General features: G+C 36.6%; 1 protein-coding gene across 9 annotated transcripts in view; it reads left to right on the forward strand.

Annotated features, from left to right (window-relative positions):
- Positions 1-17,322, forward strand: part of SOX6 (SRY-box transcription factor 6) — a 596,148-nt gene that overhangs the window by 460,106 nt on the left and 118,720 nt on the right. For 8 of the 9 annotated variants that reach the window (XM_033119777.1, XM_033119776.1, XM_033119779.1 and 5 more), the window contains one exon: positions 11,414-11,537. In XM_033119777.1, coding sequence (XP_032975668.1) covers positions 11,414-11,537 — 124 coding nt within the window. The remainder of the gene's footprint in view (positions 1-11,413; positions 11,538-17,322) is intronic. The other variant, XM_033119780.1, reaches the window with a different exon arrangement.

Genomic DNA, 17,322 nt, shown 5'->3' on the forward strand with positions numbered 1-17,322 from the left:
AATATCATTTGTCAGTAAGGATTATAATTGATGATGATGAAATTATTAAAGAAGCTTAGAGTCATCTCTAAATTATACTATAGATGAATTTCAGCAGATGTACTAGGAGAGCACAGTCATGAACAAATATCTTCAAATAAATGAATAAAATCAATTTTTGTGTTTTCATACCAACTCATGTACTTCAAAGCCAGACCATGCCATGCCAAAAGAAAAGATGGTAATAATGAAGCATTTTGGAGGACATATGTATACTTACGTTGCCTCAATTTGAAGATTGTGAACGAATGAAAATACTTCGAATTGATTCAGAAGATGAAAAAAAAATCATCAGAATTATTGTAGCGTAGTTTTTAAACAACATAGAACCAATGTTCTTTAATGTATTTATGTAACAAATATTTGTTGAGTCCCTACTCTGTGTGAAAGAGACTTTTACTAAGCCCCAGGGAGATACAACGTCCCTGACTTTAAGTTGCTTGTGCATAATTTTAACAAGACCTGTAGTCTAAGATGTAAACCTGTATTTCAGGAGGAGGAATTTAATAATTGAACTCTGGTCATTGCTAACAGAATAAGCTTGTGTAAAATACTTCAGGAGTAAAAGCCAGATTGCCTTCATTACAGGTCAAAAGTTTATGAAAGGTTTATATCTGAATTTGGTTGTTACAAAGAAAGGAATGCTACATTCTTCACAAATGTTAACATATTTATATGGCATTCATACAAAATTAAAAAAAATTAATTTCCATCTTGCCAAAACACTTTGATCATTGTGTATTTAATGGGGTTTCCATTTGAGAACAGCAATCATTAGTCTCTAATATGTTTCATACTTCTGTGGAAATAAGACAGGGTAGAATAAGAAACATTCATCTTCACTAGTCTTTGGAAATATCTGAAGTAATTGACTAGCTCAGTCTTCTGTGATGGCCCGGTGACCACTAACTGTGACTATTTGCATAATAGTCAACTCTTCACTTCTGTAGTGATAACTGTTTGTATCTGATTAAAATTAAGACTGTTTTAGTTCTCTTGACTTTTCCAGAAGTTGCAAAAATTGAGATTTGCTGTTCTGCTTTAACCAAACAAATGCACACATGGGGATAACAATATGCTGAGTTTATGCAGATTTTACAGCACGAATCTGAATAAAATACCCACTAATAGATCCTTAAGGAGTAATAAACACACATGAATTTTCCTTAGTTGCACTTTAAAGTGATTTTAACATACTACTAGACCTTAACAATAATATTTAATTGACAAGATTATGCATTTGTATGGATTGAAAAGGTGGTAGATATCTAATTCCAAATGAATCATAAATTTTACTTTTGCATAACATGTTTTATTAATTTCTTTATGGCCAGGATATTCTCCTTCCCTCCTGGTGAGAGTTTCTTAAAACATAGTAAGATAATTTAAACACACTTAATTAACATTTATCATCCATTTTATAAAGTAATCTGACTTTTGTTCTCATAAATACTCAAAATTTTTCGGGGTTATAGACCATAGGAAGACTATGGAAAGACACCTCATAGAATTTTTTCTGTAATTTAGTTTCTTTTTAAGCATATCTTTCCTTTATCGACACTACTCCAAAGTAAGCTGACAAACTGGATGATTTATCCTATTATGTAAGTGAAAACAAACCTATTACCACTACCTGATAAAATAAGACTACGAACATCTCTGCAGTATCTTTATGTTACTAGTGTCTGGCACGGTACCAAGTGGATAGTGCTAGGTGCTCAATAAATGGCTGTTGAATATTTGAATGAAAACAGGAGCTATTGACTTCCCTTACAGAGTAATATATTTCTTGGGAGCCTAAGAGGTCATTTTACATGGGTGGAGCTCTTTATTTCAGGGAGTAAGGGGACAAATAAATAAGAGATACCAGGAAGTACGATTATGTTAGTGCTATGTTCTTTTCTTTGAAAATTTACTATTTAAACATGACAAATTCATGAGAGAGAAAGTAATGATATTTGACTCCTAATGATCCCGGGTAGATTGATGAGGTATTTGCCCATTTTAGTAAATGCAAATAGTGTGAGTGTATACAGTATGCTGAGAATAGAAAAACAGGAGTTAATACAAAGGTCAGGATTGGCTCTTTCAGGGCTAACATGTCTCTCTGAATATATACCTAAAGAAGATTTTTAAAATATGTGCTATTGACCTGATAGATGAAGTCATTGTACGCTTACTCTCAATGGTCATTTCTGTCCTGTGTAACCAAGGAAGGGAGCTAGAAAGTGCTAGACTGTGAGGTGGATTTAAAGTAGCTACCTTAAATACCACCTAGTACAGAGAATTGCTTTTTGTTTGCATGTATTACTCTTGGTAGTGAGGGTAGGGACATAGTGAAGCTAGGGACAAGATGTGTCTTTTCCATTTCTCCTGTGAATAGTTCAGATTTTCTACTAAATATATTTAATAATGTAAATTAGTAAAGATAAGTAAACTACTGGAACTATTTTCTTTTTTCTTTAAATTAACTTTTCATTGAAGTATGACATATATACAGAAAAATATATATCGTCAGTATAAAGTTAGCTCTTCATTAATGTTCAAACTAATACATATGACTTTGAAAGATTAAAGCCTGAGTTTTTAAAAGGATGCCTTTTAAACTGTAATGTGTTGAGTTTGTTCTACCTTTTCAGGGGTTTTCTTGGCCCTTTAGTGAGAATTTTGAAAAGACTGGTGGCAGTAGTATGCAAGTTTTAGGAAGAAATTGTGTTATATTAAAGATGAATGGTAACAATGATGAGAGAGAGAGAAATTCCTGCCATCAACAAACAAGCAAAGCAGGATCTTCTTCTGGATACAGTTGCATTATTTGTACAATGTGTATCTATTGGATGTTGATAGGAAACATCTGGAAAGATGGTACTCTGTGTTCTCAAACACTCTAGAAAATTTGTGTCCTAGAATTGCCCCTGCTGAAATTTCAGTTTCCTCATTCTCCTGTTAGAGCTAGCTAGTCTCTACAAGAAAGGATTTGCTATCCTCCATCAGCCGTACCAGCCAGAGATTTGCTAAATAAGACAAATGAAAAGCAAACAATGTGATATCAAGATGTGTTTAAAAATCATTTTTAAATTCTCTTCTGAAGTGAGAACAACTACAATTCTATATCTTTTACAGTCACATTAACAGTACTACCCTATGGAAACTGATGCTTAAAACACCAGTTCTTAGGTCTTTGATGGTTCTCACATTGATCCATTGACGCACAATGCCTTAGCATTGTGATACGAGCAGTAGGGTATGCAGAAATGTAGATGGCACAGGCCATTCAGGATATTCAGTTTACTTGGTGAGAGATGATTAATGAATAAAAACAATTAGTGGATACTCAGGTAGGACGTATATAACATAAGGCTCCTTTGTGCGCTTCAGAGGATCCTCAACCCAGAGAAGTTCAATGTGTTAACCACTGCATTATGCTAAGCTAAAGCAAAGCAGAGTCTTAACATTTTAGATAGATTTCAACAACAACAAAAGGTTGCACCTAAACAGGTTTATGTTAAGGCGCTCCTTTATTCTATCAAATGAGACCCTTTCCCTCCTAACTCTCCAGCGTTAACTGAGGTCTATAGGGTTCTGCATGCATTTTCTGGCAGTAAGAAGACAACCTGACCTTGATGGCTTTTCATGTAAGGTTTCTGGGGCCTTTATCCCTTTCACTCCAGACACTGCAGCTTTTACGGTGGTAACACCGTATGCAAATGACTCAGCTATTCTTTGCAATACAGACTATAGCCCTTAAGGAAATTACCCTCCCCCGACCCCCTTTCTGTCTGTATGCCCCTCCCCCCTTCCTCTCTTTCTCACTCTCTATTTTCTATCTCTGTTTTTCCCTCCCTGTCATGATTTACAAACATTGGATACATTCCTTCCATCAGATTAAAGAAGCTTTCTCCAATTAAACCACGTGAGGAATGATTTTTCTAGAAAAAAAGCATTAGAAAGATCTTCACTTGCTCACTGTCTTTCACTCAGCAATAGACATTAATATTCTCAAGCTTTTCAACACAAAGTTGCATTTTCCATCATTAAAAAAGTTAAATAATCTCCGTAAGAGAGAAAATGAGCCCCCCTGAGTGTCACTGTGTCTGAATATTAGCACGTAGCCAGGTCTCTGCCAAGTTGCTCTCTGACTGACTGACTGCTGCAGATGCTCTTTCTCAAGTATTCTGAGTCATATCTTTAGTGCTTGTCTTCAGGGACAAACAATAGCACCTGTTCCTCACAAGATACCAGGCCAGTTAGCCCATTCATGTATCTTTAATGAAGCTCTGGGGCAGATGGCAAAAAATGGCATCGTCAACAACTTAGCACAGAGAAAACAAAGGGGAAAAGTGTTGATGCAACAGTGCTGTTTCACCAACAGGAAGAGACCGACCCTGAGTATTTCACATTCATCTGCCGCAGTCTTGACTGTCTGAACGACATGAGGAACACTTGAGCAATTACAATTTCTGTACCCTATTTGATCACGAATGTGTTTCCCACCCTCTCCAAAAGGGAACTGATTTGGGGAGGGATTGTGGGAGTTTAGCATTAATGGACAGGTGTGTGTTGAGACACACAGTGTGTTTCTTTCAGGATACACTGACTGAGCTTCACCTAGGATGGGTTCCTGGTTTCTTATTAGTCATTCAAGTTACATATTAGCCCGTTAGTGCTGACTTCCCAAGCAATAAAAATAATGCACTTTCATACTCAGAGATATATTTTTGGCAGCATGCAATTTTACTTTTTGCATTAACAAAATCAGTTTTACCTCTTTACCTATGGGATAATGAAAGCACCTCTTTGAATTTGTGCTAAGGGAAAGCTACACTTTCAAGACAAAAATATGCTGTTTGAAAATTTTTTTAACTTCTTGGAAAAGACATGTGGAGACTGGTCATTCCTTGATGGAGTGTGGGGAATTTTTTTTATTTTTATTCTTTAGTAAAATATATTTGGAGGTTGCTGTTTCCAGTGTGACTGCCTTTCCTGGCATGTCACCAGCTGGGAAAATAGGGTGATAGGAAGAAAAAGGAAAGGCAGGCTTCCATTCTCCTGAATAAGGTGGAGCTGTGCTGTATCTTTAAAATTCTTTATCTGCCCTAAGCCCTGACACTCAGTGCAGTGAGCTTAATTCACAGCTTCCACAGGAGGAAAATATTTTGCATGCTTATGTGATACTTGTGTAGCCACCAAGCCCTGTTTCCTACCTCTACCCCCTACTTTGCCCTGGCTTTCTGTTTCTGTCCTACCTTCTACCAATAATCTTCTAGTAAGTACCATAAGTGGCAGTCTATGAAAGGGGGGAAGTTATTGCTTTAATTCATGCTTTCCACTTATATTGCAGTCATGCACTGCTTAACAACAGGGATACAATCTGAGAAATGCATTGTTGCACGATTTTGTTGTTGTGCGAACATTGTGGAATGTCTTTACACAAAACTAGATGCTATAGCCGACTACTGTAATTGTATGTGCGGTACTTTTATACGACTGGCAGTGCAGTTTGTTTACACCAGCATCACCACAAACACGTGAGTAATGCATTTCGCTAGGTGTTACTATGGCTACAGTGTCACTAGGTGATAGGAAATTTTGGGTTCTATTGTAATATTATGGGATCACTGCTGTATATGTGGTCCGTCATTGACCGAAACGTCATTATGCAGTGCGTGACTGTATTTGAACTGGCTCATGATGAGCTTTCTATAAAAGATGGTAGTTAGATGTTTTCATAGACCTCCATTATCCTTGCTAATTTTTAAGACATATAATTTCTTTAAAATACTATCCCGTTGGGGAAATCTGAATAAGATTGTTGGCTTGTATCAATGTTAATAATACCCTGGCTGTGATATTGTACTGTAGTTTTTTTTCCTTTAATTAAATTTATTGGGGTGACAATTGTTAGTAAAATTATATAGGTTTCAAGTGTACAATTCTGTAGTACATCATCTAAATATTGCATTGTGTGTTTACCACCCGAATCAGTTCTCCTTCCATCACCGTATATTTGACCCCCTTTACCCTCTTCTACCATCGCCCCCCGCCCCCCTTTACTCTCTGGTAACCACTAAACTGTTGTTTCTGTCTGTGATTTTTTATTTGTTTGTCTTGTTTGTTTGTTGCTTACAGTTTTATATCCCATATATGAATGAAATCACGTGGTTCTCGACTTTTTCTGTCTGACTTATTTCACTTAGCGTGATAATCTCAAGATCCATTCATGTTGTTGTAAATGGCAGTATTTCATCTTTTCTTATAGCTGAGTAGTATTCCATTGTATACATATACCACATCTTCTTTATCCAATCATCTATTGAAGGAGACTTTGGTTGTTTCAATCAGTTGGCCACCATGAATAATGCTGTAACGAACATAGGGTGCACTATAGTTTTTCAAGATGTTACCATTGGAGGAAACTGAGTAAAGGGTATGTGGAATCTGTGTGTTATTACAACTGCATGTAAATTTATAATTATAGTTATAAAACTTTCAGTCAAATAATTATCACAAAGAATTATATTCCTTATCTCATTTAGGTCTATTGACCAAAAGATGACTTTATATTATGGTGCTTTAAAAGTATAGACTTGGAGCCTGATTTGTCTGGACTTGAATCCTGGCTCTACCACTGTTTTTGTTGACCAACTTACTTCGCCTCTCCTGGTTTTGTCTTTTTCATTACATGAATGAGAATAATAACAGTAACTTCGTCGTAGAGCTTTGAGGACTAAATGAGATGGAGTGTGTAAATCACTTTCCCAGTGCTTGGCATGTAGGAAACACTGGAAAATATTAGCGACTCCTGTGGTTAGTGTCATCATCATCACTATTATTACTTTTGTGATTAGAGCTAGAAGGGAACTCTTCATCATCTTCTCTCAGCCTAGAGTCTTCTTTTTTTTTTTTTAATTAAAATTTATCGGGGTGACAATAGTTAGTAAAATTACGTAGGTTTCAAGTGTGCAATTCTGTGATACATTTTCTGTAGTCTAACTGGCTACTAGATATTTTGGCTTGTGTTTAATGAAGGGCAGTCTGAATCGTCATTGCTTTACCTAAAATAAGTTAAGGACAATTTTATCATTTGGAGCTAAATGATTATTGCTAACGAATGAATTGTAATAAATTGTTGGAATTAATGACAGTAGGTTTGAGATCAAATTGTAGTGGGTACAAAACAAGAGAGAAGAAACTGAAACTGAAGAAACATAATATCTATACTCCAGAGCTACCTCCAACAGTACGTCTCTGAAATATAAAATCATTTTTAGTTGCAGATATCCAGATTTCCTTTCCCAAAGGAGTGTGATTTTCCTTTTCTCTATTACTGAAGACCACGTAATGTAAAGGAAAAAGCACTGCACAGGGTGATTAGTAGTTCTGGACTCTAAATCCAGTTCTGTCATAGGCTGTGTGACCTCAGACTCATATATTTGACCTTCTCTAGCCACTTGTTTCCCTGCGTGTAAATTGTGAGGTTTGATTTCGATCAGTGATTCTCAGAGAATGGTCCCTGCACCGGCAGCACCAGCTCCACCTGGGAACTTGTTAGTAAAGGTCACTCTCAGGCTCCCACCTCAGAGCTACTGCTCCAGAGACTCTGAGGGTGGGGTTGAGCAGTCTCTGTTGTATTAACCAGCCCTCCAGATCCTGATGCACACTGAAGTCTGAGTGTCACTGCTCTGGATTAGAGCCTAAATTTTAGGTAGATGGACCCAACGCCTAGAGTTTCTGATTCATAGGTCTGGGATGAAGCCTGATCATTTGCTTCTTTAAAGTTCTAAGTGTTGCCGATGCTGCTGGTCAAGGAACTACTAGGTTAGATCAGCTCTAAACTCCATTCCACCTCCATGAGTCCACCTTTACCATGTTTTTACTAGGTCTTCTGCTCCCCTCCTTTTGTGCTTTGTTCCGCAGTTTGTGAAAACTGTCCCTGAGCTGATAGTTACCGTGTTTCCCCGAAAATAAGACCTAGCTGGACCATCAGCTCTAATGTGCCTTTTGGAGCAAAAATTATTATAATAAAATAAGACCAGGTATGAAATGATATATGATATGATATGATTTGATATATGATATGATATGATATAATGTAATATAATGTAATACCAGGTCTTATATTAATTTTTGCTCCAAAAGACGCATTAGAGCTGATTGTCTGGCTGGGTCTTATTTTCGCAGAAACACAGTAGCATTGAAAGTTTCTAACATACCCTACCTTGTAGAGGGTGATGGATAGAAAGGAACTTCCCTACATTCTCGCAGCGTATGTTAATATGATGTATGTTAAAATACCTACAGCTCTTTGGCATTAAAAACAACGCTAGAGAGTTGACTTAGTTATCTCATGTACATAGCTAGTTACAAAGCACATATCTTCAGACACCAAGATTCCTGAATTATGGTCTGATGCCTAATTGTCATCGTTCTCCTTAAGTTGTTTCATAATCTGAAGAGCTTGGGCACCACTGTAAAAATAAAATTATGTTTTCATTGTAAGATGCTGCTTAGTGAATAACACTAAAGATCCCAAATTCCTTCTTCATGATCCGTGTACTCCCACCTCTTCTTTTTCATGGTTTTCTAGCTACTGGGGTGGAATAATCTGTGAGGCATGGTGTCTTCTAAGAACATGATAAATCTCTGCCTGCCAAACTGAATTATTTAGTTAGCTCATGTTTTCCTTTGTGAACTAGAGTTATGGATAAGATCCACTGTTTCTTGTTTTGTTTGTTTGTTTGTTTTTCAGTAAATTGATCATTTTCTAGTACTGAATATTCAAACTAAATAAAAAAAAGCGCAAGGATCTAACATTTACTGAGTGCCTATTATATACCAGTCACTGTGTCACAAGCTTACTTTTCTTGTCTATTTAATTGTTACAGTAACCATGTGAGGTAGCATCATTAGCTGTGGTTTTCACATAAGTGAGAAAATAATAGACTCAGAAAGGTTAAGTAACTGTTCAAGGTCACACAGCTAACAGAATGGCAGTGTGTAGCTTTAAGCTCAGATTTGTTTGACAATAAAGCCTTTGTAGGCATAGTAGATTCTGAATAAATATGTGTTGAGAATAAAGGAATGACTATATCACATTATCTTGCTAATGTTGACTCTGAAACAACCACAGAATTATAAAGCCAAAAAGGCTCTGTAGGTCCTTGTCTAATTAGGGGTTTAGTTATGCATATCCTTTAAAGAATTTCTAACATACCGGTATATAGCCTTTACTTAACCACCTCTAGGAGGTGACACACAAGACCTCCTTGATCAGAGTGATTGATAAATAACTCATTATTAGAAAATTCTCCTTTGCATTAAACTTCCCTAAAATCTTTCTTTTGAGCCTAGTTCTGCCCTTTGTAACTGCTCAGACTTAATCTGGTTCTTCTTCCATATATCATTCCCTCAAATATTTGTAGATAACCTTGTGTCTTCTCTATCCCAAACTAATTAGCCGCCATGCTGTCACTGCTTCTCAAGATCCATAACACATAATAATAACTTACTAAATAATCTGTTAAATGAAAGAAGGAAAGAATAAATAAATGTGATACCTAGACTTCTCACTTTCTTGCTTCCCTTCTTTAGAGGATAAAGCATCTACACTATGTTCTAGACACACTAGGGCCATATTTCTAGAAGTAAATGAAATGATTTCCTTTGATGTACTCTTGTACTAAACAGTAGTCACCCACAAAAAATAATTGTGTTTTATTTTCTGATATAGAACAGTGCCCTCATCTTTGACATCTCAGATTTGCATCAGGTCACAAGCTGGAGTTGAACAGCAAACCTAGTGCTTTTCTTCAGGGTTAGAGGCAAGACCTGGGCACCAGGGGATCAGCTCCAATTTAAGCGGGCTAAGTTTGTACTCTAATGTACAAAACTTGGGCTTACCTCAGCTAAAATGGAAGAAATAGCTGCCCAAAGCTAGTTTCTTTCACGCCCCACTGGCAAGGTAGTAATTGCACAAAGACCTTTTTATTATAAGTTGATTTTCCTGAGAAATGAATTCAGAAAAATACTGTAAAGTGTTTATTTTTTGCTTGCCCTTTATTAACCCACATCTTAGGGCTTTCCCTCGAGAAAAACTGTTGGTAAATGAAACGTCTTAGACCCACAGAGAAGCATTTTGCACCATGTCCTGGGCTGTGGAGGGAACAGACACGACAAGGCAAGCTGGTGCTGTTGAAGCAGGGTCATCAGCCAGGATTTGGAATTTTGCCTAAAGAGAAGATTTGGGGATTTAAATAGGGGAATGGTTTAGAGTTGGTAGAATTACTGGTAAAGGTTTGTATCTTAAATAGGATAAAACGTAGCATTTTTATACTAGTAAAGAAGCCAAAGACCCAGTTTGAATTTAAAGATCATTTCTGTTAGCACATCCTAGTTTTGATCTTTAAATAACAAAAGTCGTGTCATTCAACCTATAAAATCATGCCCTAAAAGCCAGGACAAAACCTTTCTGTGATGCTCTTCTGGAATCAGGGCAGCATGCATAGAGTAAAGAAGGGAGCTTGGAAATTAAAATGTGATTTTCACAGGCATGATTCTGTCATAGCTCTTATTTTCTTTATGTGGAATACAAATACTGATATAGAGTGAAGATTTTCTATTTTGCATTTTTGTGCTCTTTGATACATTTATTGAGGTCAAATGAAATTTGATATAGTAGGATTTATTGTGAAATGCTCTCTGAATACAACTCCATAATTACTTAGCTACATGGGAGTGCATAAAGCTGTAAAACTGCTTAGCCAGACAAGCAATTTATATGTTACATCGAGGTGTGTATGGCAAAGAATATTAGTTTAATTGGGAGCCAAGATGTAGTAGCCTTAAATCTGAAGAGCTATATGTTTAACATAATGCAGTGAGGCTTTGAAATAAGATGCCTAAACTGGGGAGATAGAGCTTTTGGAATATATAACAATTAGACATTATTTTCTGACCAACGATACTAAGTACTAGTTTCAAAATCAAGCACAGCATGCAAAGCAGGTGAAAGGGCAGAGCCTTTCCCGTTGTATGGCGTACAAAGAAGCAAACTTAGTTCTCCTCCTTCTTTGTTTTAAAAAAAGGAGAGAGAGAAAATAAAAGGAAAACAAGTCAAGATAAAAGCAAACCATGAACCACAATGTAGTGGAAGGCAGGAATGAAGCCATTTCACAGTGAGGTTATGTTCTTGGTGTGCTCCTGGAATCTAAGAGAATGGATTTGGGGAATTTTGCTTGAATTGTCTCAGGGAGCGTATTTCGAATGAGGTGCGAAGTGGGTGGCTGCGTGGGTACCAGCACACCACCAGGAGGGAAAAACAAATACTTGGTGGCACGTTTGCTCTCCGTCTGATCATAGGCTCTCTTCTGTTTAGCAGGTTCAGGGTCACATGCCTCCGCTCATGATCCCAATCTTTCCACATGACCAGCGGACCCTGGCAGCAGCCGCTGCCGCCCAACAGGGATTCCTCTTCCCCCCTGGAATAACATACAAACCAGGTAAGTGGAGAGAGATTTAACATTCTTTTGGAAATGCTAAGATCCACATGTTTTTGCTTAGTTGTCACAACAAACATAGGAGCATACTAAAGAACAATGAATAACAAGATCTTAAAAGCTGATGTTCAAGGACAATTAGAATTGGGAAGTTAATTGGGAGGGTGCCACGTGAATGAACTAATTGGTTGCTGAAAAAACTTTTACTTTCTCCTCTTCCACTTGAGTTTGTTTTGAATTCACAGATACAATGCTACTTTCCCCGGGGGGCTACCAATTTTTGTCACCTCTCTCTCCTACCTTTACCGTGAATTATTGTCTTTGGTTCAAGATGCTTTCCTCCCCCTGAGAGCTTTTATGCTCTGGGAGAGTGGTCACATACAGTATAAAATGTTATTATTGTTTGTTGTTTGATTTCTTTTAGAAGAAAAGTTAAAACTGGACTGATTTAATTAGCTTACTATTAATAGGTAAAATTCTTTCTGATTTTAGTCTAAATAATGAAGCATTCAGTAGTATTTTCTCATTCATCTTTGAACCTCAAAAAACAGGTCGCATAACCTTGCAGTGAAATATGTTTTGAGATGATTTAGCAAATGTTATGATTTTTCTTTATTCCTCTGAGTTTACTGGACTCCTGGGGAATTCAATTAGGGACACATAATGGTTTGAAGCTTCTTTCAGAGCCTCCTTGTAAACAGGGCTTTAAATGTTTAAAGATATGTTGCCAAAGGAATCCAACGTAAGAAGATAGTCAAGTAAATAAAAGTCAACCTTCATTTCATTTGTGCATTCTTTGTAAGTGACCTCAGCTCAGAAGTAGTGACCTTGTTCTACTCATTAATAATTTCTGTGTCAAGTTCTTTTTAACATATTAACCTGCTTATATTAACCACCAAGTCTGAGGGCAACAAATCTGAGTGCAGCAGTTTCTTTGTGTGTGGGATTTATAAAGTGAACAAAGGCATTTTAATTGTTTAAAGGCAATAATAAAATATAAATCACTTTACTAAAATTCTTGGGAAGGAAGCTTACTAAACAGCGTAAAAACAAACCCAAGGAATTTGAACATCTATTTTAATTGCTTGTTGCCATCGATTACTCTTTTGCATTTGGTAGAGAACCCCGTTCTTTGTAAGGAAAGGTAAGATGTCGGTGTCAACACTCACATGATTCAAGGAATAGATATGCTAAGGAATTGGCTAATTTAAGGACTGACTTGGAAACTTCCTCAGGTACAATTTAGTCAAACCTCGTATGACCAAAGGTTTTTGGATATTTGAGTGGAAGAAAATTGTTATTCAAATTGCTTAAAACTGATTTTTCTAGAGCAGAATTTTTAGAGCAAGTGAGATTGCTTGTGAAATTGGTATCCATGTTAAGGACGAGAGTAGATTTTGTCTCAGAGAATATGTTTCTGTCAGTGCAGTGGTGTAGTCCTTCTCTTGTCTATAAATAGTTCTGAACTATTTCCTCATCTTGACTTCCTTTTGGAACACTGATGCAAACTCAGTGTGCTGGTTTATCCTAACTCTGAGTTGCCATTCCTCAGACGTTTCTACCAGTCTCAGAAACCTTTTCAATGAACTGTATGTGGAAACTGTCTATTTAATTTCAGTGGTTTTAAATGTAAAATTCTCCACACTTCCATATCAGGAATGGGCCTTATTTTCTGCTAGACATAGACATCAACATACTTAACATCACTTAACCTAATTTTGTTGAAACAATAATGACATTTTTCATGGGGGAAGATACTGTTATATAGTCAATGAATTTGGAGTGTTTAGAAAAAAAAGGCCTTCTCATACAGCATCAATAAGATTACAATATGTGACTAAGAACAATAGATTGGGACAACATGGTGCAGGAGTGAGTCACCTCCATGCACATCGTATGTGCCGTATAGAGTAGTGTCCTGGGGCAGCAAAGGTGTATTTGTTATGTTGGCCAGAACATTCTGGTGAAGGCAGGACAATGGATCGGACATGCAGGACGATTTTTATTCATAAGCAAGGCTGATAAAAAAAAAAAAGTGTTTTCTCCTGACTCCTGAGTTATGGCAGATGATTTAATTAACCACAACTCTACATTCTTTAATCCTTTGGCTAATCTAGGCTTTATTATTTATAAAAATGATACTTAAAAGGGATTTAAATGTTATGTCCTTATACTATTTGTAGAGAAATGGTACATCCTCAGGAAACTGGATCTTGTTATTCACATGAGTTGGGGGAGGAGATTTCTGTTGGACCAGAGTCTGGACTAGGAAAACTCACTTGCCCCAAACTGGGCTGTGTTAATTTCACTTGAAATAGACATGAGAGAAGGACTACATTTTTAGAAGACAGCGGCTTTGTCGCATATAAAAGCCTTGAATGGTGACATACTTTATATTTTGGTTCCCTAAGCAAGAGGATGAACAAGTGCTACCTTGGTCTTTATAAATTACAGAAAAAGTGACTCTGTTTTTGCTCCTTTCCCACCTTCCATAGAGTTTGTGCTTCCAGCTGATCGAATAATCCCGTCTTGATTTCCAGAAAGACAGACCAACCTTGGGGTTATGTTCTCTAAGGTTGATGGTTTCTGAATCCATAGTAGGATAATCTAAACAAATACATTAAGCCTCTGGGCCTTCTTCCCTTCAGATGATTTGACCCATCGTTCTGGGCATTTCGGGGTCCCGTGTGTAGTGAACACCAGGCAAGCCCTCATACCTCGCTGGCTTGCGTTGCTCCCAGGGCTTATGCAGTTTTACGGGAACATCTACCAGATTGATCTCTGTAGAAATAGCATTATTGAGTTTTAACCCCAATCCAAAAAAAACTTTTAATGGTTCTATAATTCGAGGGATCTTTCTGGAAAGGAACTCAACAGGGCCCAGAAAATAAACTACAGAGTTTCGGTTGCTTTGCTCTTTCCTATCGTGATACCAAGAGATGCCGCAATCCAGGACACGGTCAACACATTTGAGCACTTATTTTTGAGAAAATTAAAAGATTAAGCCTCCTTCATAGCTGCCAATGTGTGTATCAGATCAAGGTTGAATTGCCTGTGAAATGAAAACAGTGGATAGCCTCCTTCATGTGTCAGGGATGATGCCGCTGACCCATGGACTTTATGGAGTTGGGTTTTATTAAATGATTGCTGCCGGACGTTTCCTACGAGATCCTAGGAGATCTCTGCCCCTGGCTCTTCCACTCACGTATTAGTTATGATAACAGCTAAGGCTTACTGAGTAGTTATTTTGTGCCAAACACTGTGCTAAATATTTTACATGGATTATTTTAATTCTTACTTGAATGTGTCCTTTAACCTTGCTGAGCCTCACATTTTTGTCATCTAAAAAAATATGTTATGATTTGTCCACTGCTCAGTGTGGGTGTAAAGATTAAATTTGTTAAAATGTATGAAAGTTCTTTGAAAATTCTAAAGTACTAGCTTTGGGGGTAAAGTCTGATCATGAAATTGAGTACATTTAACTACGTTAAACTACATCCTTATCCATTAAAAATGTCTCAAAACTGAGCATTTGCGTGCAATATGTTGTCCCTCTGCCTGATGACCAAAAGCAATTTTACAAGTATACCTAATGCTTCTTTAAAAAAAAAAATTACGGTAAAACATACATAACATAATATTTATCAATTTATCCATTTGTAAATGTACAACTCAGTGGCATTAATACATTTGCAATGTTGTGTAACCATCACCAATATCTATACCCAAAACTTTTAATCATCACCAAAAAACCTCTGCGGGCGTTAAACGATAACTCTCCCTATTCCCCTACTCCTAACCCCTAGTAACCTCATTCTACTATCTTTCTCTATGAATTTCCTATTCTAGGTACTGCATATAAATGGAATCATATATTTGTCCCTCTGTGTCTGGCTTATTTCACTAAACAAAATATCTTCACGGTCCATTCATATCAGATCGTACTTCAAGTATTCATTATTTTTTATGGCTGAATAATACACCATTGTATTTATATGTCTATGTGCGTTGTTTGTTTGTTTGTTTATCCATTCACCTGTTGATGAACACTTGGGTTGTTTCCACCTTTTGACTATTGTGAGTAATGCTGCTGCAAACATTGATGTACAAATATCTCTTCCAGTCCCTGCTTTCATTTCTTATGGATGTCTGTGTAGGAGTGGCATTGTTGGGTCATGTGGTAGTTCTGTTTAACTTTTTGAGAAGCTGCCAAACTGTTTTCCACAGAGGCTGCTCCATTTTACATTCCCGCTAGCAATGCAAGAGAGTTTCGATTTCTTTACATCCTCACCAACACTTGTTATTTTCTGACTTTAAAAAAAATAGAGAGAGGGGTGGCCAGTTAGCTCAGTTGGTTAGAGCTCAGTGCTCTTAACAACATTGCTGGTTCAATCCCCAAATGGGCCACTGTGAGCTGCGCCCTCCACAACTAGATTGAAACAACTATGTGACTTGAAACTGATGGGTCCTGGAAAAACATTTATATAAATATAAGTTTAAAATTATATATATATATATATATATATTCTAATAGATATGAAATGGTATCAATTTGGTTCTGATTTTCATTTCCCTAGTGATTAATGATTTTGAGTATCTTTTCATATGCTTGTTAGGAATTTGTGTATCTTCCTTGGAGAAATGTCTGAGTACTTTGCCCAGTTTTGAATTGGAATGCTTGTTTTTGTTGTTGAGTTTCAAGAGTTCTTTATATATTCTAGATATTATGCCTGGTCAGATATGTGATTTGCAAGTACTTTGCAAGTACTTTCTCCCATCTGTAGGTTGTCTTTTCATTTACGTGGTAGTATCCTTTGATGCATAAAAGTTTTTAATTTTGATAAAGTCCAGTTTATTTATTTTTACTTTTGTTGCCTGTGCTTTTGCTGTCATATCCATGAAATCGTTGCCAAATCCAAAGATTTACTCCTGTATTTTCTTCTAAGAGTTTGATTGTTTTAGCACATAAGTTTAGGTCTTTCATACATTTGAGTTAATTATTACGTATGGTGTAAAGCCTTTGCATGTGGGTATCCGTTTTTCCAACACCATTTGTTGAAAAGATGTCCTTTCCCCATTGAAAGGTCTTGCACCCTTGTCAAAAATCAGTTAAACATGTATGTTAGGATTTATCCTGGGCTCTTTATTCTGTTTAATTGGCCATATATCTGTTCTTATGCCATTATCAAACTCTTGTAAGTACTGTAGTTTTGTAGTAAATTTTGAAGTCAGGAAGTATGGGCTTTCCAATTTTATTCTTCTTTTTCAAGATTGTTTTGGCTATTGGGATTCCTTGAGTTTCCAAAATTTTGAGGATCTGCTTTTCTATTTCTGTGACAAGTCTTGTTGGGATTCTGATAGCGATTTCACTGAATCTATAGATTGCTTTGGGTGGTATTGACATCTTAACAATGTTAGAAGTCTCCTTGTCAATAAACGTGGATGCCTTTCCATTCATTTAGGTCTTTTAAATATTATTTCAGCAGTATTTTGTAGTTCAGGGTACAAGTCTTTTTATATCCTTGGTTAGATTTGTTTCTAAATATTTGGTTCTTTTAGATGCTATTGTACATAGAATTGTTTTCTTGATTTCCTTTTAGATTGTTGATTGCTGGTGATTGTGTTTCTTGTACCCTGCAACTCTGCTGCATTTGTTTATTAGCTCTTTTAGCTTTCTCATGGATTCTTTGGGATTTTTGTATATATAGGATCATGTCATATGCAAATAGAGATAGTAGTCTTACCTCTTTACCAATTTGGATGCCTGAATTTAGGTATGTACGTATGT

Source organism: Rhinolophus ferrumequinum, chromosome 11 (genome assembly GCF_004115265.2).
Source record: "Rhinolophus ferrumequinum isolate MPI-CBG mRhiFer1 chromosome 11, mRhiFer1_v1.p, whole genome shotgun sequence".
Taxonomy (NCBI): Eukaryota; Metazoa; Chordata; class Mammalia; order Chiroptera; family Rhinolophidae; genus Rhinolophus; species Rhinolophus ferrumequinum.